Raw genomic sequence first — 26,920 nt, forward strand, 5'->3', positions numbered from 1 at the left:
CCTGGAGCGCATTAAATCAATATGGAGCCTGCGAGCGGCGGCGGATGCCCCCTTATAGTCCCGCACCGGTCGTCCAGCGCCAAGACTCCTCCGCCACTCCATCTCCCTCGCTTACACACACACACGCGCGCGCACACACACACACACACACACACACACACACACACACACACACACACACACACACACACACGCACAGCGCACTCCCTCGCTCACTCGATCCCTCGCAGTCGTCACTCTCGCACACGCGCGCGCAACACGCCCGGCCGCCTCCGACGACGACCGCTCTCTGCCGCGCATGACGAAATAAATAATAAACAATAATACCACCGCCGCCGATCACTCGCGTACATTATTGTACCATACAGTCGAGCGTACCCGTCGTTACGTTTTTACAACATTACACTCCCGACGCAGGCACCACACACGCTCCGCAGTCCGCCGTCGTACCGCTCGCCGACCGACGTATACCGCTCCACAGCTCTTCAGCACACGCGTTTCCGAACGACAGAGTCCGATATCCACGCACACACAAGGTACGTCGCCGCAATGTTCACTGCGGTATTGTTATACTGTAATATTTTTAGAAAATACTTTACGTTACTTATTAATTTTATCGTCCTGCTGCTGCTGCAGTGACGTGCGAAAAAGGGTTTTTTTTTCCTCGAGGCGATCGCCTCCGGTCTAAAACGGGGGAGGGCACTGCCCGCGGCGGTGGGCGCGATAATTGTGTTTGAAAATGCAAAAAAAAAAAAAAACATAACGATGTTGATGCTTTACCGCGTTGTCGAACAATATTACGTATAGGTATCCATGTTTACGACATAAAAATCCATAATTTGATCTTGCCTCGAGTATAAAAAAAAATTCTTCGGCACGTCACGCTGCTTAAAGTGCTATAATTATACATATTATTATAGACGATAACGATATAACGCACTATTATTGTATGTAGATATTAATATTACAGTGGTGCACACATGGCGAGGGAGGATTAAGGGACTTACGAGTTTACAACCCCTAAAATAGCTTCGTTCGTGAAAATTTATATATATATATATGATTTAAGTAATTTCAGGAAAACTATTATCAACACAACCCTTTTAGAAAAAATCCTCTGTGTACTACAACTACGGCTTAAAATTACGATATGATTTATTATTGTATTATATTGTGGTCATTACGCTTTTTTCTTCTATATTTTAACTACCGTCTGCAGAAGGTATCCAAAATCCGAAGTGACAGACATATTTGTGAGGGTGGGTAGATCGTAGATACCTTTACACGGTATGATATTTGCATGGAATTCATATAAATCCCTCGGGACTCGTCATGTCTCTGTCGTCGATCAACAGTCTGTATATAAAAATTTAACAAATTTAATAACCAACGTCGTTATGATAAATTTTATTCGCCTTCACGCGTCGATCAGACTTTGTGCGCGCTCGTGTTTTCATCGATATACACTATACATTTTATCAAACAGAGATAACATATGCGGCCGAATCGTCGAGACGTATATTTTGCGTTATAACTTTTAACTTATAATAGGTATTATAATATATTTTTCAATAACACATCGCAGCATACTGTTGTTAATCACGCATTGCACAATATCGAGTATTTAATGTATTATATTATACGTACTTCAAACAATGAGCTATGCGCATCTATATATACTATGTATATATAACAGTGGTCTAATTAAGCGGAAAAGTCCATTCGTGTATAGAGATAAAGTGCGTTTCATCATACTACCCGAAACAATTATATTATAACGTCTGTATAAATAAAACGCCGAGGTTAAACGGCAACGCGATTGTAAAACAGCAGAGTACCTGCCTCCACTGTAATATAGTCTTTAACTATATATACCTAATATTTAGAACAGTATTGAACTGCTATCATCGGTGATGATGATATGATGTTTTAAAGATCGTCATTTTTTCCACGCTAAATGCATCATGAATTTATTATATATATATACATACTCTTATATATATTAACTTTATATGTTATAAAATATAAATTATATTATTTACCTACTACGTAGTGCAAGTGCCAAGTCCAGAGTATACACCTGCAGCATTATTCGGTTTTTCTGAACGTCGAGAAAAACATATTATATTCGTATTATTTTACACGCTCTGACGATGTCGCTATAACTTTACCTTAAGTGACCAGATGAGTCTAAAAAAATAGAATATTTTTAATAAATATTGTTCTATGATACACACCTGGTATCAGGTTAGTTAATTGTGTGAACTACGAAAATAAAAAATGTTCAATGGTTTAACTGTGTTTTTCTTCATTTTATTTTTGATCGATTGATTTTATACATCAATACATTTTGACATGTTTTGTAAAAATATCCTTTCTGGATTATATGTATTTTATATTACGGGTAAAAATTCAAATCTGGAAAATACGAATTGTCTACCCCATACTTGAGAAAAATGTCGTATCTCGGCTTTTGCCTTGATAAATATAATTGTGACCAATTTAATTTGAATAAAATCATAGTGACTTTTATCGAAAGATTTTATTATGATTGTTAATTAGCAATAAATACACATAATCAATTAATCGTTGTTATTGTATTTTATCTACTTCTTATATTATAGATAATACACATTACACAGAAAGGTGTGGAGGACAAAGCCCCCCCCCTCACGGCAATGTAAATAAATTTAATATAAATTGTGTAATACGAAAAAAATTATATTTTAGTCTCTAACTGGTATTATATAATTTAGAGATACTTTAAAATTATTACGAATACACATAACATACATTTTTTTTACACTCCGTTTGCTCACTAAAAATAATATGTAAGGTCTAACGTGTATCTATAATAGATAACAACAAATAAAAAACTATCGACAAAAATTCAACAATTTTTCAAATTAAACTGCACCATCAATTTTTTTTTTTAGTTTCCTTTGGTATTATGAGTCTGCCACGGTTGCTAAATAATCGTCAGAATAATATTATAACGTCAACATTTATCGATGGTAGCGTTCATTTTCCCGTACAGTATACAATATCTAATTAGGCGATAGTCTATAAGTATCGTTTTTAGACGAGGGAGCGAAAACGCGTTCGTATAATTATCTACGTTTTATCTGTAGAGTGCTATTATTACGATGAAATAATAATAATACACGCAATACGTATACATCAATATTGTAGATGGGTACCTACATGTAAAACGATTATCTCCGGCCAAGAGTCATGTACGATTTATTGTTGAGTTCGTCCGCGGGAAAATTATCAGATCGCATCGAGGCACGAAAAAAACCCGTAATTGGCAGCCGCACCCATTTATTATACAAAGAAACGTAGTAATAGCATATATAATATATCGTCGATGTAGTGAATAAATATTATATTCGGACGTTGGTAATTATTGAGCTCTACTGTAAGGATCACGATATAGCAGCGCACAGCTCTGTCAGCTTTTATTATTTTGACGCGTTTTCCATTCAAACTAACACAAGATATTACACGTAACATACACATAATATATACCTAAGCATACCGAAAAATTATCAAAATATGTCGTGTCTCCGATGCAGACAACATCACCCAGCAAGCAGAGCATATTTATATACAATTATTATAGAAAAAAACGACTTCGAACGTCTGCGCCGCAACTGTAACATTATAATATTATCCACATGTGAATATTGAGACCAGAATTGTACAATGTAATATATAGACACGATCGCCTCAAAGAAAACGGTCCGAATAAATGTACCACATATGTTTTTACTCTGTATATATTATTAACAGGGTGATCCATTATATATAAACATGAATTCACCCCCCATTCTTTTCTTTAATAAAGTGAAGGTTATTCGAAATCTAATTTTTGGAATTTTAAAAATAAATGTTAAAACTATGTTTCCCGTGACTAATTTCTGTTTTTCAAATGATAAACCTCCTTTTCTTCTATAAATTATTTAGTAGATGGTATTTTCTGAAAACATTGACATATCAAACTCAGAATAAATTGTCCTAAAATAGTACAACAAATCTTCATGAATTTTAAAATATGGTCTTTATAAATACCTATACTTGTATGCTTGAAAATTTCAAAATTCAGAATTTGAATAAATTTATTATAATTGGAAAAATGGTGGGTGTATACTGTATATACTTGGGAACCACCCTGTACATATCAGACTTTAGCCATTCATAAGCGACATAAATTATAATAAATATATATGATTCGACATGTGTGCCCTGAGTCTGAGACGTTTGCGATCGTCGACATCATGATGTACATTATTATTATGTTATTATATATATGCCACGTCCGCTGCAGCATCTGTTTGGTTCCTGGTCCATGTTGAAATATTTAAAACAATAACAGTAATAATAATAATAATATAATACTCAGGGTTGAGAAATTATAGCACTAAAAAAGTTACTTTTTAGTACTTTAATACCCACTTAAAAAGCCAAAATATGTGCTATAAATAACACTAAAAATTGGAAACGTGTAATATAACATTTATTTTTATTTTTATTCTTTGAAATATTTTTTTTATCACGATAAATGTATGTACAGTAGAATCATTGTGGTATAATACGATATATATATTATATATGGTGATATAAGGTGATCAGTATTCACAACTCAAGTTTTACTTAGGTACTAACGGTGTCTTCCCTGCAAAAACGTAAAACTATTTATTTTTCAAAATAATTTGCTCAAAATTGATGGAAAGTAATTTCAGATCAAATTTTCAGGAAGACCTTATACATATATGTGTACACATTTCTTCTCTAATAGTCAAAAAAAAAAATTTCAATATACAAGCGTTTCCAATACATTTTAATAATTTAAATTCTAATACTAAAAAAAATAAAAATATCAAATATTGTACAAGATGTGTTTGCGGTTCCATTTATACACGAGGGTAAAAATGGAAAAACAAAATTTCGTATTCGACATTGAGGAAGAAAAGTGACAAAAATTTTGTATGTTCTAAGACTTATCGATAAAAATATGTTTTTGGTAGAATTTCTGAGTCCCGGGTGAATGAAATTTACGGTTCGTATAATATTATGTGCTTATACTGATACTATAGTGTATCTTAGACAGAAATCTGAGCTTAGCCCCGCGCAACGGCGGTCTAGGATGCGAACGTACACGCCGTCTTTTGCGAGACGTTAGAATCTGGACGTTTTTCCACGATAAAATCGAAAAAACCATAAATAACTGTCGATCGCAGTTGTTCGCGTGACTCGGTAGGCAAATCGAGACGCGCAAATCATATACCTACGTACGTTATCACTTGGCTTTTCTATATATATATTCTATAGTCTATAGTCTATACGACTCATCGCAAACAATAAGTCGTAACGTAATGATATTATATTATATGCTCGTAATACCGTTATATGCGCGATGATGGCGACGGTAGTGCCTATTATATACACAAAGACCGGCTAGGTTATACACTGGCGCGAAGTTCCGAGAAACGGCTTACCGACGTACCTATATACCTGAGGACGAGGAGAAAAAAAATCGGCACGAACGCTGCCTAGGAATCTGCAGTAGCACGCGGAGTTCAACGGTCGATTGCGTACACACACGCGCACATACTACGTGAGTTGTGCGTACCTATTATATTTATCATTGTATGACATTATGCGATGTACTGCAAGTTCGCGAGGTTAGTTTTTTATGTATAGAGAGAGAGAGAGAGACGTTTGCGTACAAGAGTCCTCTACATGTGGCGTATATAATATAATATATATTATATATAACAGCTATATAATATTTTATGTATAGATGTATAATATATGTGTCTGTCATACATTTTATGTCTTTTGTGATATTAGGTATATGTAGTGTGAAAACGGACTTTCTAAGGCGATTCGACTTGCAGTATGCTCGTCACCATTTTGTCATATTTAATGATGAATTTATTCAAATTCTGATTTTTAAGTAGATATATTCGTTATTTTGTTGCACTTTTCAAAGAGTGTCATGTAACCGATACAAAATGCTTTTTTTTCAAACGTCAACCAACTTTTCTTATAATGTAAATTATTCAGCAGATAAGTCTATTGAAAATCTAAATTATCTAAATCAACGTTCAAACGAATAGTTAACTAAAGATAATTGTCTTCAACAATTGTTTTACCAAAATATATAACAGAATATGTAGTATTGGATAAATTATTTATTGTGCTCGGAAATTTAATAAAAAAATATAAGATGTCAATAGATTAACGTTAGTTAAAGCTTTTATAACATCATAGCTCTCTTCCGCAACCATTATAATAGACCCATTATCCTTAAAGTAGACATAATTAAAAACTATTAAAACATAATTATAAAATACTGGTCGTTTAAATATCAATTTATAAACATCAACATTTTCAAAACTTTATCTGATTAACAATTATTTATACAAGTTAAAAAGGGTGATTAAAACAAAACACGAAGGTGAGCGCATGCTTGGTAGATCGCCCTGTATACAATATCATTATATGCCGGAAAATTGTCGACACATCCATTTATCTATTATTAATGTGGGGATTACGTATAAGGGTGCAGAGATTATCGCTAACGAATAATTTTTTTTTCTACAATTTTTTCGTTAAGCCATACCTAATGGCTAGTATAGGTATACACTATACATTCACGAATGTAATAATATAATGGACCACATACATATAATACAATATAATATATATATATATATTATATTATTATCGTTTATGAGTATCTGAAGACCCGAGTGTGAGCAGACGCCATCATAAATGAGTGTACCATAATATCATAATGGTATATAATATAAATCTGCATTAGTTGTCTGCACAGCCGCCGCCAGTCGTCTAAAATGTTCGCCAACCTATTGAATCAAATGTCATCTGTCGCGCCACTACGACGACGACGGTCACAAAACGCTTTCTGCGGGTCTACGCGTCAGATTAAAATATTGTAGGTATATGCACCGGGGTTATTGTTGATATTAAAACGTCTATTCATTTTGGGGAAACCATTGTGCACCACGGCCGACACCACACCACACCCTGCGGAGCAGAACGCTATCGTCGAATAATAATAATAATAATAATAATAATACAATATAGAAGTATACCAATAACAATAATAATAATAATAATAATGGAGAGGTAGCTGCTGTTATTAATACGATTTATATTTTCTGCATGATATATATAAAGGACGTCACCTACACAAGCTCGATGTATAATAATAATAATAATAATAATAATTTGTGATATTATGTCGTTGGCGTCCTGCTGTCGTCTCGCCATCAGGCGCCTCGCGTGGACGAAATCGTAATATTTGTACCCTGACACTGCAGTTTATCGACCGTATACCTAAGTTATTAAACGAGAAGAGACCGAGTTTCCCTAACCTCGGATCGGGTTTCTATAAATCGAATTTAGTCGGTAACCGATATTTATGACTATCTGCCGACCGCTGTATTTTCGTATGTGACCTTATGTTATACGCACATGTCCGAAACGCCGATTTATCACTTTGATATAATATCGCCGTGACGCTGTAAGTCTTTCCATCATCGCGATCGCGTTTTGAAAGCTGTCGAAAAATGTATTGTTTTTCTTTTACATTCACATTATCTCGGTTTTTGTATTTCTGCGATCACTGATTATAGAATAGTGTGAGCTGAGCGGTTCAAAGCCGAGCAGATTGAAAATCAAGTCCATACTATAATACATATAGGTACGCAATGAAACTTTCTTAATACAAAGTCCCATGGGCAACACAAACTTCTTATTATAGATAAATTCGTCAAATGAAGTTCGGTACATAATATTAGATTTGGTTCTAGTGTAGTTCTCAAAAATATTTAGTTAAACAATAAAGTTCGTTAGATGGAAGTTGCAGCGCTGCAAATATAATATAATATATATATTATATATATGTATAATATTATATATTTTAACTACATATTATATAAATATAAAACGAGTATACCTGACCGATTTCAATAAAAAATTATATCAATAGGTTTCTTGAAATTCGAAGGGTGTCTTAGCTTCGTTCTTCATCCCAAAAAGATGGTTAAAGGGTAGATCACAGTGTTCATCGTGCTCACACATGAATTTCATATTAGCTCACTAAAATCAAAAAAAAACTTTTGCTTATACATAGAGCGCATTATTTTAAGAAATATTTTTTTTATATAAAAATAACCCGTGATTCAATGATAATTTTTAAATAAAACAAAATAATAATTAATTTGTTGTTTGTTTTTTAATGTACACAAAAATATATTATTTTTATGCTTGTAGTTCAAAAAGATACCAAACTATAGACTTAAAAATTATTCAACTAGTGTTTTAATTTTTCTTACAGAGATATCAGGAAAAATTAAAGAGTAGTTTTAACCACGTTTAAAAATACACTAAGAAGTGGTACCTATATATTTATATCCAATCCCTGATCCTTCACAGGCGGATTACCCATCTCGGTCGAATTAGTTCACAAAGCGAGGACGAACTACGCCGATTTTTCTTTGAAAAAATAAACAAATATAAAATAAGGTACAACTACATAGATATTATATTAGTGTTTCTCGGTTTTAGTAGTGATACCTTAATTCATAGAAAAATCGACATCAATGTATACCTCGCTTTGTGAACTAATTTTACCGATAAATATTGAGTTAAGCAAAAATATTCGTTGAACAGAAGTTTTGCTATGTTTATAATTTATATAATATGTGTAAACGTATAATTATAAATGTAGTCATAATGGAAGCTGTTTTTAGATTTTCTCAATAATTCTCCCGTGCATATAACTACGTTGTCAGAAAATAAAACATTTTTATAGACCCACGTATTTTTTTATCATCGTCGATTATTTGTCATAGTAAATTATTAATGTTTAACAAAAAAAAAAAAAAGCACTTGCATTATATCCAGCTAACATACGAGCCTTGATTACTATATGTTGTTTGGTTATCATGTCTTTGAATTCAACGTTGTATAATAATATCAATAAATTACAATCAGTTCAGTGTGCTGGTGCGGTCGTAATATTTATTGAATTGATCTCCATTTCTCGAGTTTCTATTATATTCAAACTGTTCCAACGTCAATATAGGTATATTATAATATGTATAAAGCATACATTGTAAAACTAATAAGAGCTATACACGTATTTTACACACCGTACACTCGTGTGTAATTTATTATTGTTTAGTTGTTTGTATTTTATTTTACAAATTATTTTAAAATTGTTTTCATTCACTATACATATTAACAAGGATATTTTTCAATTAAGAGCTACTACACCGCGAAAACGCAATTAACTCGCGTTATAACTTCAGCATAATGTATGTGGGAAAACAGCGACTGAACTGATAAAGTATACGCTCACAAGTATTTGGAAACCTCAATTAAAACTAATTTCTAATTACTCGAGTAATAAATGTGTATTAAGATAAAAAAAAAAAAAAAAACAGTTATAACTAAACGTCTGAAAACTTTTCAAATTAAAATGTTTTTGTACTTTAAAAACATACACATTTATCTTTATAAATATTATTTTTTATGATGTTTAGATTAACTACAGTAGAAAAGACAAATTATTACAGAATAATCAATAAAATGAGTATATATACTGAATTACGGCCAAGTATATTATTTCCTATAGTAATTTTGTAAGTTTATTTAAGACAAAATACATTCCAATAAGATCGAACAATAACCCTGCATCAGGAATAAAGCTTTACCGTACAAACTGCATATAGTTTGAAACTCTGATCCCCCCCTCCGATTATAAGTTCGGATATTGCGAGTTTTCAAAGCATAATTTCGAGGGCAGTTTGTTCCTATTCCCTGAGGTGTTCGAAGTGTACTTAAATTATTCAAAACAATATGCGTACCACACTTGCGTATAATAATAAATGGATAGCCAAATTACAGTGATGTTACATTGTAACTGCAGCCACACACCCGTATCTAATATATTGTACGAGTATATGGCCGGTGTATCGGAATGTCCACTGTGGGGACAGTTTCGATGGTTTCGATCTAAACAATAAACCGCACGACTAACCTTTCCAATCAATTGAAACCTAAATTCTAAAACATTTACAATTTTCCTCTTTAAATAAGTTGAGTAATTAAATCGAGCAGTGCAAACCGTTTTGTACATTGTACGAGTCGAACTTCACTTTTGCCTTGGCTCAAAAAACATTCGCAATTTATACCCATTACCCAGCGCATTATTTAAAATATTTTTGTTTCCATATCATACTGATATAAATACATAGTATTTAATGTATATAAATTATAATATATTATAATATATTAATATGTATATTAATAAATATTAATAATATTATAAGTAAATAGCCACTGTCTGAAATACCTACTAAACATTTTTTCAATAGCTGGATACAATACCGATATTATTTGCAGTAAGAATTATTAATCGCTGTAGTAAATTCTAGGCCGAGTCATAAGTCCCGTTTAAAATGGTATTATACCTTTTTTGAGTATTATGTTCTCTTGTTCGAACAGGATGCTTTTTGTTCAGTTTTCATAGATAATCTCGTTTTAATTCCATTATTTTTGTAATATTATACTTTTAAATATGTGTGTTCAAGAAAAACCTGTGAAAAATTTAATATTTTTACTGTTTTGTTTTTTGTTGGCATGTTACACGATGTAGATATGCAGTTATAGAATAATACACATATTATACAGTTGAAAATAATCTTCAAAATATTATTTCAAAAAATATAACATCATTATAACTTTAGGAGGCAAAATCTTTTACATCGGTTTTTTTAAAAATATTAATGTAATGATCCCTGAGTAAACTAATGTGTACAAATACATAGATTATAATGTATAATATATATATATTATTATAAATAACCGCCATATATAATAAATAACTCAACTTTTAAAATTTATAATTCTAGTGTAATTAATCATATTGATAATTACACGTATCACTCATTATAATTTAAAGTGATGACTATGGTTATTGGTCAATAATTACAATACCTACAGCTTAGAGTGAAATCACGTGTATAAAATAAATATGTAACGTACACCAATATAAAGATTTACAGCAATAATATGTTATGCTCGGACGTTTAACGCTGACTGAAGGCCATTTTCTGTGAGTGACTTGAGCTGAAATAAACATTTATAAATTATGAATAATGGTCATGTGTACATCGGATGTATATATTTGTTATAACTGCAACCGCATTATTTTGAAATATTTTTTTAAACAACACCCGCATATATATGTATATATATATTATGTATTATATATAGCTTAAGAGTCATAACATTTCAAAAGTACTTACAAATAATTGAGCGTCTGAGCGTATACTAAAATATAAGTACTAAGTATTAAGTACTTGTATATGGTATATCTACGAGTACAATGTTATTTACGTGTTTGTGTAGATGACAATAAAAATAACTTGAAATTATATAGGTTTTTAGTTAAATATTATGTTTGTTGTATGATAGTTACGATATTCATTATTATTAATATTACCCAATAATTGTATATAATTAGATAAGTTTGATTGTTATTTTTTCTTAATATGATGAAACACTTTTGGCAGCGACCTACATGGTAAACTATTCACGTCTAAAGCATTAATGAATGCAGAAAAACATTTTTTTTATTATTCAAAGGTAAATACTGATTTGACCAAAGCACATAAAGTAAGCGCAAATTGGCAATTTAACTTAAGATTAATATGAGCATTAAATAGATACATTTTATTTATTCAATTGAATTAATCAACAGTTTTTTATTATTATTTTATGATACTGCAATAGTTAAGTATTTTGCCTGAATAATTACGTTTAATTATTTGTAGTTTAATATTGTAAGATTCGATTTTATAAAATATATTATTTCATATACTAGGTATACTTTTTTTTCAAAAATGTGAGCGCTTTATATAGGGTATTTTAATAATAATTAAAACTTTAGATACGTATACGTTTGGTGTCTGAAGTTACATTCCCAAGAGATTCAAAAACTAATTTCGTCCAAAATACAAAACGACCCTTTATACAATACAAAATAATATTATTACATCGAGAGTAATAAGTCCATGTTAACCTCAAATTTCCATAGACAAAAAAAAATTATTTCCTTGTCGAAAACTTTTATTATACCTACTTATTTTAGTTACGCTATTTAATGAAAAATACACAATGAAGAGCATTTAAAATGAAATGTTTATTTTTCCTAAAGCAACTAAACTGATTGTTTTCATTCTTTTATATTTCAAGTACATAGAGTTGTATATTTAAAATAATTGGTTGAATACTATTTTGAATAAAAACCAGTACCTAGTTTTTCAGACTTAAATTTAAATTTCCAGCACACTTCTACCGACTACCTGGCACCTTCACATAATTAAATCAAACAATGAATACTTAATAACACAGCTATTACTTGAACGCAATGTTTAATATGCCTTTATAAAGAATAATATCTCTTATGAATTCATCTATAAATATGAATTAGTAATTTGTTATGAATTCTAGAGAAAAATAAGTTGTATAATATATGTATAATATATATGTGTTATAACTTAAATTACAATAATAATAAATTATTTTCTTAATATTCTCTTATTTTTATTGAAAAATAGTCAAACAGATGATGTAAATAGTATACATTCATTATTCATATAATAATATACCATTTAGTATCGATCTTACATTTTTTTATACTAGAGGAAACATCTGAATATACATATTATAAATATTCAAATTTCCATTCGGTAGATTATCTCATAAGCTATTTTTAAGATTTAAATTAAAATTTATAAAATGTATTTTTTAAATTACCAAAAACGAAGAGATTATAAACATAAATGCCAAAAACACTCAACAAAATGAATAGGTTCTTTTGATTAATGGAAATATGATTTTCCTCTTCTTCTTATCTCATAAATTGGGTAAAATATATATTTTCCACTGTTGTCTCTGGAAGGAGGTGGTTATTGCTGTCATAAATACTTCATCCTTTTCGTCTTTACCGGTCGTTAACACCGCAAAAGCCAACAAAGGCCACTGATAAAATTGATGACTTTTATTATATTTATGTCCTATATATATATAATACACGTGCATGCACGCACATATATACAATGCGAATAAACCAAAAACTTGGCAATCATCCACCGGATGTACTAGTAAAGATTTATACAGCACATCTTTTGGGGCGCCTCTTTTTCCCGACCTTTCAAGACGTTTATCTTTGTGTAGGTGATAATTATTTTCAAGAATACGTTCCAGCATTATTTTAACTATGCGTAGTCTTCTGCAGACATGTAGGTCATCGTTGATTCATTGTATATTTTAAAATATGCATAATAATACAATTTTCTTACAAAATTAAGAATAATAATTTTTCATTGTATTAAATATCATTTTATTATATAATTAATACCTATAATAAATAATAATTCTTATTTAATAACAATGAAGTTAATAAATAATTGTTTATTGTCCTAAATTAAACTAAAATATGATAGTGGTACCGAAAATAAAGTAGTTGAAAAGTTTGATAGCTATCTAGTATAAATATTAAACGAGTAATGTCATTCGATCATATTTTATTAATTATAATTACCATTTGAATGTTATTTTAAAATCTAAGTTTAATAATTCTTATTATGTATATAATATGTCTTTAAAACTAACTAATTTCCGATATATAAAAATTTCCATTTTTTGACCTGCAAAAAAATAATTATAAATGTATCTATATTATGATCTATAATATTTATCAATGAATTCATAAAACCATCATATTGTTGTATTGGTATATATATTTTTTTGTTTTTAAATTTAAAAATAGTTTGAATTATTCAGCGAAAAAAAATACAAATCTAATAATGTACACAAAAGGAAAAAAAGAACTGATACTAAATAGTATTTGCAGATAAACCCATAATAACACGAACAAACATTTTAACTGCAGCTGATAACAATATTGTACTTGGCACTTCGATTTAAGATAATTTTCTTTTGTGCTGATCATAAACCAATATATTGCAATGTAACTCTGGTTTCTGACCAGTTAGGTCATATAAAGTTAGATTCGAAATTATTTGGTATATAGTGTATACATTGGTAAAAATGCCAACATAGGAAAAACGTATACAAATTCTAAAAGTACATGTTTAAAAAAAAATCAATATTTACCATTTACATACTTTACCAATGTTATTTTATAGCATTCAAATTCAATTATTGTATTACTATATAGTTTAAACGTACTCACTTGACATTTTTACAGTGTAAACCGAATCATGGTTGCATATATATATTTTGTGTTAGTAAAACCCAATCGAGTTGGGCTGTGTGTACTTTTACAGTTTTACCTCCACGTACTTTTATTTCCATCGTACGTTTTAAAATTAATCACAAATAGAAATGGAGCAAACTATTGGGAAGTCATACACAATAATCATTTTGTACCATATTGATGTATGAGACGCGATGAGACTAGCAAAAAAAAAAAAAACGTAAACACGTCTTACTCCTAAAAATCGAATAAAAGTTATGTTATGGTGTGCTCGTCTGATGGGAAAAAAGAAACGCAATAGATTAGAATTGAGTATAATGAATCGTGATTTCTCTGGTTGTATAACAATTTTTAAGGGTCTACGTGACTCGGAGCTTTCAAAAGTTGTAGGTATTATATTATTATATATAGTTTACAAAACATCGTATAAGCATAGACAACGTGAACAAGACTCTCAAAACCTTAAGTATATATACCTTTGCATTTACATTCGTCTACACAACGACAAGATTTTTGAATGTTAAAGCTCCGACGTACCTTAGCACCGTATTAATTCTTTCACAACAACTACTATTACTTGTTAGTACGATTAGATCTTATTTAAAAGCCGGTAGTATTCTAACTTTTACAACGTAGTAATACTATTACAGACTACAGTACGTTATTCATTATTTATTATAAAATGATAAGAGTTATTCCATTTTACAATCTTCTTACGACCGTTATCCTTTTGTACGGGTTATATGTCAAACAGTATTATACTATTTAAGTAATACAAGTTATGGACATACACATGAAAGATGTTATATTATATTATTATACTGTACTCAAAATATATGGCACTGATGATATTGATGTTATAATCTCATTTTGATGTTTTGACCTATCTATAGTCATGTATTTATGTGCTCATATATTATGATCGAATATGTATCACATTAGTCATTACATTGAAAAGTAAACACAATAGCAATGTATTAAATAAATAATTATAAAAATTAATAAAACATAATAAACACTGCCGCAACAATTGCGGACGTTCACAACCAAATTAATTAAACATTTTACCATCGATTTGACTATAGAATTGTTGTTTTTCAACACAATTATCATTTATGAACACAACTCTAAAATACAACAATAAATAATTTCAACGTTTTAAAATATCCCCCTTTATATTTAACAACTCTCTTTTTTGCTTAACACCGTACACGACATACTTTTCTATTTATCTAACATAACAAAGAATAAAGACGCTAATAAACAACTAATAATACACATTTACTGAGCAGTGACCACTAATTTATAATTCCTGTGATCAAAGTGTCATGTTCACGTATAGAGTTTACGAACAAACCGGATGGAATAGGGGACCGCATTGTGGAACGTGACTGTTGAAAACAAAGGGTAGTACAGAAAGGGTTTTTAGTACTTACATCACGTTCGAAAAATAAATGGTTTTTCTCCTATTTTTCAATCTCTATTTGTGAAGGACCAATCAAAACATTTATTTGTTATAACTTATAACAAAATCTATTGTAAGCCTGTTTTGGTTTTCAATTTTTCGTCAAATACACGGTCGATCGAAACCTGATAATAATACAATATTTATTTATATCTATATGTGTGTTTATGTATTATTGAATGTGTAACAATAAACATAAACCGTGCAGTGTTATGTTATGTATTACAACAATACAACACACAATGCATTTCAAAACTGGTTAAAACTTAAATCTAATTTTTCCCAATAAAATTAAAGCATCTCTATAAAGGTACAAATTGTGAACGACTTATTATTTTTAGTTAATAAATCTTTGGTAGGAGTTTTAAGGTAACGATTCGTGGTTGTGATAAATAAATTTTAATTTTGAATAATCTGGAAAATTCTTTTACCGTATATTAAAATATTCGTTATGAATTAAAAATGTATACGATTATTACATTTAATTATCTATTTTATGTTTATTTCGGCATGGAATTTATTTTAGCATGAGTGATTTCCCCGAAGAGTACTTGACCCCAGGACGTATATTTTCGAAAATGTCACTCGCAGTTGTTTATTATTTCAAACTTTTTAAAAGGGGCGAGTATGTTGCTGGGCCATATATTTTTCAGAGTTTTTTTTATTCAAGTTTAGTTAAATTTATTATGTTCAATCAAACATGATTTAGTACAAATATGTTCTTTGTATTTTATGGTTCACTAACGACTGATTAATATCCAGTGAAAATATTTATGTAATTTTATACATTTTTTAAATTCCGTAATGAAAATAAATAAATAAATTTATGATTTGTTTTAACCTATATAGTTCTATAAATATTTTACGAATTAAATACATAAAATATTATAGCATACATTAAGTGAAAAAATAAATCTGTTTACGACGAATATGTATAAATGCCATAAACCATGCCTGATAAACGTAATTAATGTCCCTAAAATATTGTGTAACTAACATAAAATAAGCTGAGTATATATATATTTTTTATAAACTGTATTTTAATGTTAATTTTTTTATATTCATATTACATATTATATGTCTTTAATCTATAAACCATAAAATTAATATTAATTTAATAGATAATTTAAATATTAATAACAACCATCACTATTTTGTAAATGCATTCGAGCAACTTATATCTAAAAATCGACCTAAAAACATATTTAAAATTTATCAAACATAAAATAATTTTTACTGCACTTAATAACGTTGGTATTGTTGTTTAATTTAATACACACTTATGCACTTATTTTTCCATAAACTGAACACACGATCTATACAGTTTACATTATTTATTGCGTGATTTTTTTTTTCAGATGAAGTGTTTAAGTATCATAATGGTTAGCCTGCTGTTAGTTGCCATAGCATTGGTCAGCTCAAACGAAACCGGACTGAACGAACAATCATTGAACCGTTTGGCCAGAGCTGCCAATGGAGGAAAAGGCGAGTATTCTTTTATTTTTATTGGGTACCTTTTATTCTGCATTGTTGTATCATAATATATATGTATTATAATGTATTATGTATAATAATACATTATATTGAAACACGATACACGATGTTAATATAATTACAAAAAATAGTAAAGAAAGTATAGAAAAATATTTATGTCATTAATTTAAAACGTTATTTTAATTAACAGAAACCAACTGTCACTATGAAAAGTCACAGTGGTCGCCGTGTGATGAAAAAACAAATGTAAAGGTCCGCACGTTGACACTGAAGAAAGGCGACGATACATGCGTGAAGGTCAAGACGATCGAAAAGAAGTGCAAGAAAGGTACGATCTATATCCCTAGATTTATGTTAAAGCTATAACAGCATCTAACTGTATAATGTGGCATGCGATTATTAAGGTTTTTTTCTTTTAAAACGGGTCAAATATACTTACTTATAATATCCTTATACTATATATGTATATATATCTTGTAAACATATATACAAAGAAGCAATATGGATCATTTGATCTTATTAAAAACACATTATAGAACGACCTACAAGGCGACAAACGAATCTCTTCCTGTTTAAAAACGGCCTCGGGCACCTATACATCTACTCGACAAGTTACTATAGGTACTTTTGGTGTAACATTTTTGTTTTTTAAAGTCCTATGGCAACGATAACAAATGGCAATCATCAACACAGTACTTTTGGCTCTGTTCCATCTTTTTACAGCCTTTTATAAACATTTGGAAATGCTATAAACAAGCTGTTGTAGTATACGCCGCTATCTACATCAGATCTTATTTAAACGTACAGTAGAATCTTTTATTTTGAACAATAGAAAATAACAAAAATACAGTAATTGCAATAATATTAATAATATGCTATTTTAAATTATCCTAAAATTTTCATAATCCCATCTAAATAATATAAAATATCAAACAGTAGGTTTTTAAAAATTACCTTCACAGTCTCATCAATCATTAACGTTCCACTTTGAGTAACGAGAAAAAATCCTTAGAATAAGGCCTAATAATTTATTTATCGATTCTTATTTGATAGAACCACCTAACTCCTTAACTTCTAAGCCTTACTAGTCACATCCACTAAATTATATAAGCATCAACAAGCACACATACATACATACATACATACATACATACATACATACATACATACATACATACATACATACATACATACATACATACATACATACACATTACATATAGCTAAAGCTTTTGAACAAAATTGAAATGCATGTATATATGGTTGTACGTTTTGGGTCGTGTGTTGTTTTAGCATGCCGGTATGTGAAGGGAACGTGGAGTCAATGTAACTCGCATAACGAGATGATCAGGACGGACACGCTCAAGGATCCGTCTACTGAGAACTCAAACTGCGAGAAAACCAGACAGATCACGAAAAAGTGCAAGAGCAAGGGACGGGGTAATAAAGGTAACAATACACAAGCTAATATTAACAACATCTTAATTTTAAAATCATATTATGATATTTATAGTAAATAATTATATACGTAACGCCATATGTAATTATATCACTAAATCTTTAAATCGGAAAAGAAAAAATTCGTTAGACAATATTATTGACTCACAAAATCCTTATTTCTATTAGTTTATTCTTTTCGTAAACTTCTTTATGGCTTAAAATATTTTAAAATCCTATTATGAAAATTAAAAAATACAACTTCAATATGTTGTAAACTCAACTAAAATTTTAGATGTTGAGTGGAGCAATAAATTTAATGTATTGATTTACATTTTACAATGAACTTTTTTTTTTTTAAGTTAAATTTGTTTGTATTATCCTTTTAATGTCCAAACTCTAGACATTTTTTACAATAGAAAAAAAATGTATTTTCAAATTCGGGGTGGTTTTTGGTAGAAAATCAAATTAGTTGGTTAGTAAAAACAGTGAAAAAATTCCCCCTAAACTTTTCCAAATCTAGAAAAACAAAAAATAAATTAACATAAAACAGAAATTTAAAAATACTCTATTCTGTTTTTTGCTATGTATTGAAAATTAAAAGCTATAGTGATTTGAGATTTTCAATTAATATTTTCAATTAAAATTTTGTTGAAATTATATAGTTTTTAAAATATTTTGGATATTTTTTTTTTTGTTTTTTGTTTGTTTGCAAGAGTAAAACAGCTTGATAATTAAATACAAGGTTTCTCATTAGTTTTCTTATTCTTACGAGATACTTTGAATTTTACATGATACTGACGTGAATGTCAAAGATCAATTCTGATAATTAATAATAGTATTACACAAGAACGCCACTCGGGGCTTGCTGCTTATATAATATTGATAACCCAGGGACTCGCAAATTGTTCGTTTTGCATTGTTTTGCAATGCTGCGCTTTGTTATATGCAAACGATTTGATGTTTGAGCATTTAACACCAAATTCCTCTTTGTCAAAGTAATACACGTATACACACATTATAAGGTACAACACTAACATATAATATCTGTGTAAATAATTACAAAGAATGATATCACTCACAGGTCCTTCGTAAATATTCTACTTATATACATAAATTATATAGCAAATTTACTAACTCGCATATAATACATGTTCAATAGTTATTATAATACACTGATTAGCTTTCCCAAACAAGCTGTACAAACAATAATATAATATGAAGTGCACTAAAACACAAATCTACAATGCTACATCTAGTTTCGGAACTGATCTATTCCAGAAATTTTAATAAGAACTATTGACTTAATACACGGGAAATGTGTATAAGTATTCACTATTGATGAGGTATATATAGTTAGGAAATGGTAAACTCCTATAAAAGTAGATAATAATATCTCTTACGTAGACATAGTGCTTCACTACTCCACGACATAACGTTAACTATATTTCCGATAATCTCATAAAAGGTTTAATTAAAAATTTTGAGCAAAAAATAATTTCTATAAAACAGTTTTATTGTTTCTATAAAAATATATTTGTTGCGAAATTTCCCAACACAACGCATAAAGACGTTTGATACGTGTTTGCAATTTATTTATAAAAACTACAACCCGAATTATTACATTTACTAAATGTTATTTAAGTTAGGCAAGTATATGTAAATGTCTTTAAAATCTCTTCAAAAGTAAACTTGTTATAAGAGTTATGTTTTTTTCCACCAAAAGCAGTACTTTTGAGACATCCTAAACTTATGTCGTTAAGTAAAAAGATCAGTGTTGTAGGAGATTGCACAATTTTTTTTTTATACTTAAAAAAGTTGTTCATATAGGATTTACATTTGCCATTCGGCAATATAATTAAACGAAATCGGTGGATTTTTCATATCCATAATAAATTATATGTCGATGTGTTTATTGTACTACATTTATGACCTATATTTTCATTATTCAATACAGTATACGATATGTTTTAAAAATATCAGTCGATAAATCAATTAAAATTTTTCGATACAGAAACGTCGATTTAATATTGATCATCGGTCTACCTAAAAAAATATCTTATGTCGTTTTCATGTGCACACAACGATAATAATTCATTGATACAAAAACAACAGTTTTATTCAAACGTAACTTAAAAGTCGATGATAAATCTTTTTTGAGCTGTATAGGCTACGAATTACAATTATGCAGTCGTCAAAACGAACCAACTTTATACGTTAGTCGGTGGTTGTTAATATATTATGTTATGTATATTGAGAACGTTCGAACGCACTTTTATACCGATTCAACCTATATACCGTGCGTGTATAATAATATAATTAATCGTAAAATAATAATATTATAATAAAACATACCAGAACATAGATTCAACGCCAAATCGTCATTGCATTGAATATTAACTTAACTGCAGTATCGCTATCGCTGTATCAAGTTTTGATTAACTTCCAGACTTAAATAAATTAGCGATTTAATCGAACACAACCCCTCGCTGGTATTCCGGTACGAAATAAATGAAATTTCATTTATTCCGTGATTCCGGTATGTATACTTGGCAGTCATTACAGCGGAGTGCGAACGTTCGTTCGTTTCCGTAATCATAAATATTTCCGTCTGCAGCATATATAAATTACATATTATACATTTATATAATATCCAATAGGTACTTCAGTATACCCAAGAAATCGATCGATAAAAATAATTGTTTCAAAATGTTTTACCCTTATACGTGTTTCGATCATATAATATATGCTGAATATCACGCACTTTCGTTCATTATTCGTAGCTTTTAAAGTACACTTACTTACTGCAACTGCAGGGTAGTTATTAATCAAATTAGAACATATTCCCTATTTTATCATATAAATTATTTGTGAGTATTTCTTCTAAATATTTTAATGTATCAAAATCAAAATTCTAATAGTTTTTGAATTATTTAATTGTGTGTACGAAGGATAAAAAGTCCATTATTAAAATGGGTTTTCAAGATATGAGAACTACGGTGATTTGAAAATTTTAGTATTTAATATTAATCGATAATCATTAATTATAATTCGTAAAAATGATTCAAGTACAATAAATATTGGCATTGATTATACATGTATAATTAATGATATTGGATACAATATGACATCTATTTTATGCTTTGTAAATCTATTTTTATAAGCTATTAAGTACTATTTTTTTATTATCCCTAAGGATAATTCTCAAGTACCAACATATTAATAATTGAGAAACTATACTGATTCAAATTATGAATAAAGTAGATACTTGAGACTTAAGTACATCAACATTTTCAATACAATTAAATGATACTTAACAGTACAAAAGGGATTTCTCATTTGAAAAATGTTCGTTTTACCACTAGAAACTTCTGAAGTAGTACAAACATTTCAATGATTTTAAAATATGGTATTTAAATATATTAAGAAATTCCGAAAATCAGATTTTGAGTAACTACATTATTAAAGAAAAAATAGGTAAGCTTGCTTATAGTGTTTACAGAATTTAATAAAAAATGCTGGTAAATGACTACGAAATAATATGAGTGGTCTTACTCGAAATAATATTTTAATTACTGTCATATAAGTATATAATAATAATAATTTTTAAAATAATATTTACATAATATTAGTTATTAATGTTATTATAGTCGAATTAATAACTGCCCGAGGGCATCTTGGGAGGGTACAATGTTTGTATAGGAATATATTTTTATAGTTAATGTTAAAAACATTAAATATGTTATGATTGTACTAGTTGTTCCCATTTATCAAAGTTTTTATCGATTCCTAATATTTTCTTTTAAACTACATTATTCGTTTCTATAATCAGAGGTATAAAATATAAAGAGATGGTTTTCTGAGCTTACACGAAAGCAATCAACATAGCAGTTATCCTCATGCACTTCGTTGCCTATTAAAAGTACACCTTTTATGTGGTTCAAACTTTGCTTAATTCGTTATTTATATTCATCGTTCACAGACAACACGGTGGCATTCCTTTTATACTTTTATGTGCGTATTTGCTAATTTTTTAAAAATTAATAATTTGATTGTTAATTAACTTATAGAATCGAAAATGGGAATAAAATCTTCTCATCTGTCCAAATAAACACACGGTGCTACATTGTTGCATCTCGACTTAGTATACCTATCAATTTAATGACAAATCGCTAATTGTTTTAATAATTATTTTAAAATTAACTAAATTAATTAAGTTAATACAATATTAACAGTTCTTTTAGTTGTATTAAGCTCGTCTTCGCTAAAGGAAAAATTTTACCATTTTTTATATACAATTTAAATTTTATTTTCCTGGACGAATGGCCACGATGCCACATTGATATATTCATATTTTATGGCTGAATATTCTGTGCAAGAGTGTCAAGTCTATAAAACCAAGCTGAAACCTACCCCGTAGTCTTTTATTTAAAAAAAACCTCATGACGATTGGTTTCCGAAATCATTGGTATCGAAAATTCATACATGTGTTATTTAAGACACACCCATGTCGAAAGTTTCTAAACCCTGATTATTGCAACGCCACTTACCTAGTACAATTTATTGCACATCTATAAACCCTTCAAGAACTCACTCGAACAAATAAAATAAATTTCATAAAATTCGGTCAAGCCGTTTAGGGCGAGTTCAGTGGTACGTAGAGAAAAATTATTTGTATAAAGATATACATACATTGCACCCTGATAAATATTTCTGCGAGTGCCTCCCCTTCCCCATGTATCTGTCAGTTCTTTCTGTAGATATCATACTCGGCCGGATGTCCGACCGCGTTGTTCCGAATGATTGTACAATCGTGATAAACAAGTGGAGGAAGTATAAGGGTAGGCTTGGGGAAATACAATAGTCGTATATATAAAAACGAGACTTGGCAGTATTTATTTTTACATATTATTTTAATGTAATCGCGCGTTGTACATTGTGTATAGCTCGGCTTATTTATTATTTATTATTGTGCAGATCGACTAAAAATTACGGTTCGGGAATTTATCTCGCGATCGGGGAGGATGTTGCCCGAATACACACGACTATTGTCAAACCGTAAAATATAATATATACAATTTTTCGTGTATATATTATCATATGACATGTATATATCCCTACCTAAAAATACGTATCACGTAGGTATATGGAACATATGATTATCCTACCGGGAATTCGGCTTCCAGCAATATTTCTCTACTACTGCAGGATATCACCCCTAACGTGTATATGTATTGCAGAAAAATAACGACGACCACAACTCATAAACGACGAATTTATTGCACCAAAGGGTGATGTTTTTTAATATATAGTCTTATTATTTGTTAGAATATTTAATTTACTGTAATTTTAATGAAAATAATTAACGATTATGATTTATAAACAATTTGCGTACATGTAGCAAATACGTACTTCGTATTTGAATAACATTGTCGACTCAGTTATTATTTGTTATATACAAACTAAAGGCCGACTCATTTCAAGAAATACCAAAATAATCTATAAATATGTAATAATTAACGTCCCTGGTTATTTAAGTATGCTAATTCAAATATTTAGTCTTTGTATATGCCATTTCAAACGGTGAACCGTTAAATAATTGTTTTTTTTATCACGCACACACATACATATCTGTAGTTTCACGGGTTTAAGTTTTTTTTGTGGGGGGAGGGGGTGGAAATTTAAGAGTTGAAAAAAATGAAAAAAAACCTACTTCAAAAATATTAATCATTTACCGTGAAACTTGTATAATATATTATTATAAGCACGATTTGAGACTTTATTATGTCAGCGACGACAGGTCGTTGGACGAAAGCCGAAATATGTCACAACTCACTGACACGCACTGTAAGTACTGCAGTGGCAATATAATACTTATAAATATATTATTGTGTGAGACTATGTGATTATATATATAATATCGAACCGTTTAATCATGAAACACTCCCGTACGCGTTAGCACATATGTCGCTTATTTTTAGCGGTAACACGATCTTCAGTCATATAATCCATCGTAAATTTACGACATTACTGTTTCCTGCTGCTCGAGCAGGCGACATGGCATACACACATTTGTAAGTTACGATAATACACATGCATCATACACGCATTGTGTTTTCACTATAAGCAAAGTCGTCGTTTGGATAAGAATTTCCATCGATCTTAGGTACCTACCCGTATTCACGCTGTACATAACCGGAGTACTTAACAACTATTTAAATAATAGAAATTATATACGAGTTTAAAATAATATGTATAATATCAATGGTGTTTTGTTGTGATTGTCAGGCTATAGGTATGTTAACCGTTTAGTTTTAAGTATACGCGCCAGTTGCTCATCTAAGCAGTGATGTACGCCAGGGTAGGGCTCATCCCTCCACCACCCCTTGTAAATTTCTCTTCTTAAAATCGTATTTACCATTATAATAAATATACAAAGTATTTTTATCAATTACTGTTATCGCCTTAATTAGGACCTAAAAGGATCTGTACACCTAGGTAAAATATACTCTAATTATAAACTAAATTTGAAACTAACTAAAAATGTAAAATCTTGGGCACGCTACTACGTCTATGCTTAACAGTTATATATGAAATAAATCAAAGTACAAATAATTTTCTCCTGACGTTAAAGGGATGAGATATAAATATAATAATATTGTACAATACACATATCCGTCATAAATTCCATATTTTTTTTTTTTTTTTTGTTACCTTTACAGTTTAGATTCCTAGTAAGCATGTATTATTGCACCTATGTAATATTATGTTTTCCAAAAGTTGCAATACAGCTAAAGTTAGTGGAAATACAATATAACATTTAGACTTCACTATATAGACAAAATTGTAAAGTTATTCCTGTTCTTTATTGTTTTTATTGGATCTCGCTACAGAATAAAATCTATATAAAAAAATAAAAGTTCTAAATTTTACCTAAACCTTATAAGACAGTATTATACATAGAAATTGTATATTGGGGTAAGGGAACAAGGGATGACACTATGACAGGATATGGTATTGGTATGGAAACAAATTTAAAAAAATATTTTCCTCTAAAATATCTGAAAATATTTACAGCTATTCGCATAGACTTCACACAATAACTACAATGTATATTATTATAGATAAATTGTGTGGGTTTATATTTGTGTTAAGAGGACTGAGGATGTAATACATGTATGTATTGTCTCCGTCTTACACGTGTATAATTTTTTATTGAATAATGTTCGTTCCTTAGTTCCAATAGTGTGCTCGTGCTGTTAGTTCTGATATAAGAGTGAATTAGCCACTACTTAATAAAATTTATAGGTAAGATTATAATCTAGAGCTCCACGTATAGCCTTTTATTGACATTATTATTTTTAGGTATAAGTTATGATAATTTTAAAATGTACAGTTTCAAAATGGTCATAACTTACTTAAAAATAGTATCAATAAAAGGCTACGAGGGGCCCTAGATTATAATCTTACCTTTAAATTGTATAATAGATCAATTTATTAAAAACTAATAGCACACTATTGAAACTGGTGAACGAATATTTGTTATGTTGTACATGTGTAAGACGGAGACCACACACATAGAGGTATGACGTCCTTCTTAACTAACGGATGGTAGGTTAGGATATTGGGGTATTGGGAGCTCAAATTCGTATCTATCTTATGTGAAAATATATGGAAAGTTAACGTTTAGAAATCTTTAAAATAGTGGTGAGTGGTCAAGGAGTACGTGAATGAAAAAATGTTGAGAAACGTTGTTCTAGGAGATTTTCATAAAAGCGGTCTATATTTCTTTTTCTATAACATTTTCAATACCTAATTAATTGCAAAAATACGGTCGTATAGCCTCTTTAGAATAGGTTAGGTTAGGACTGCTTTCATTACACCACTGCGTATCGAAACACCGAAATGATACTCCCCCCCACATAAAATTAAGATTTACCCAATACCTAGTCCTAAATATTTGTCTACGAAATTTAACTCATTCGATGTGTTTTAATGTGTTTCAGGTAACAAGCAAACACGCAACAGACAGTAAGCACGAAAAGTCGCTATGAACACACGCAAACAAGCGCGTAAAAGTGTATAACAAAACAAAAAAAAAAAATAAAAAAACAAAAATACAAATAAATTTCTGTCTCATCATCTCCTCTTCTTCCTCGTCCGTCGTGTGTGTAATCGTTCAAACTTCAAGTATAACA

The 26,920-nt window shown here is 29.8% G+C and overlaps 1 protein-coding gene and 2 long non-coding RNA genes across 3 annotated transcripts; 1 reads left to right on the forward strand and 2 right to left on the reverse strand.

Moving 5' to 3' along the window:
* Positions 1 to 251: 251 nt before the first annotated feature.
* On the forward strand, positions 252 to 26,920 carry LOC114130675 (uncharacterized). Its single transcript, XM_027995693.2, has 5 exons — positions 252 to 536; positions 17,150 to 17,276; positions 17,476 to 17,613; positions 18,579 to 18,734; positions 26,729 to 26,920. Exons 2-5 carry the CDS (start codon positions 17,150 to 17,152, stop codon positions 26,755 to 26,757), a joined length of 450 nt encoding a protein of 149 aa, XP_027851494.1. The 5' UTR covers positions 252 to 536; the 3' UTR covers positions 26,758 to 26,920.
* On the reverse strand, positions 7,823 to 10,597 carry LOC126549633 (uncharacterized). The gene is made up of 3 exons (XR_007603736.1): positions 10,512 to 10,597; positions 7,991 to 8,133; positions 7,823 to 7,902 (listed from the first exon to the last, which is right to left on the reverse strand). It is a non-coding gene; the product is annotated as an uncharacterized LOC126549633 (long non-coding RNA).
* LOC126549634 (uncharacterized) lies at positions 14,444 to 17,813 on the reverse strand. The gene is made up of 3 exons (XR_007603737.1): positions 17,725 to 17,813; positions 15,763 to 15,916; positions 14,444 to 14,526 (listed from the first exon to the last, which is right to left on the reverse strand). It is a non-coding gene; the product is annotated as an uncharacterized LOC126549634 (long non-coding RNA).

This window comes from Aphis gossypii, chromosome 2, assembly GCF_020184175.1.
Source record: "Aphis gossypii isolate Hap1 chromosome 2, ASM2018417v2, whole genome shotgun sequence".
NCBI classification, from domain to species: Eukaryota; Metazoa; Arthropoda; class Insecta; order Hemiptera; family Aphididae; genus Aphis; species Aphis gossypii.

Bases quoted from the DNA above. Each gene is read 5' to 3' on its own strand.
- LOC114130675 (XM_027995693.2), top strand. From the start codon at position 17,150: ATGAAGTGTTTAAGTATCATAATGGTTAGCCTGCTGTTAGTTGCCATA. The intron at 17,614-18,578 runs GTACGATCTATA...GTGTTGTTTTAG, and splicing joins CGAAAAGAAGTGCAAGAAAG to CATGCCGGTATGTGAAGGGA. The intron at 18,735-26,728 runs GTAACAATACAC...AATGTGTTTCAG, and splicing joins CAAGGGACGGGGTAATAAAG to GTAACAAGCAAACACGCAAC.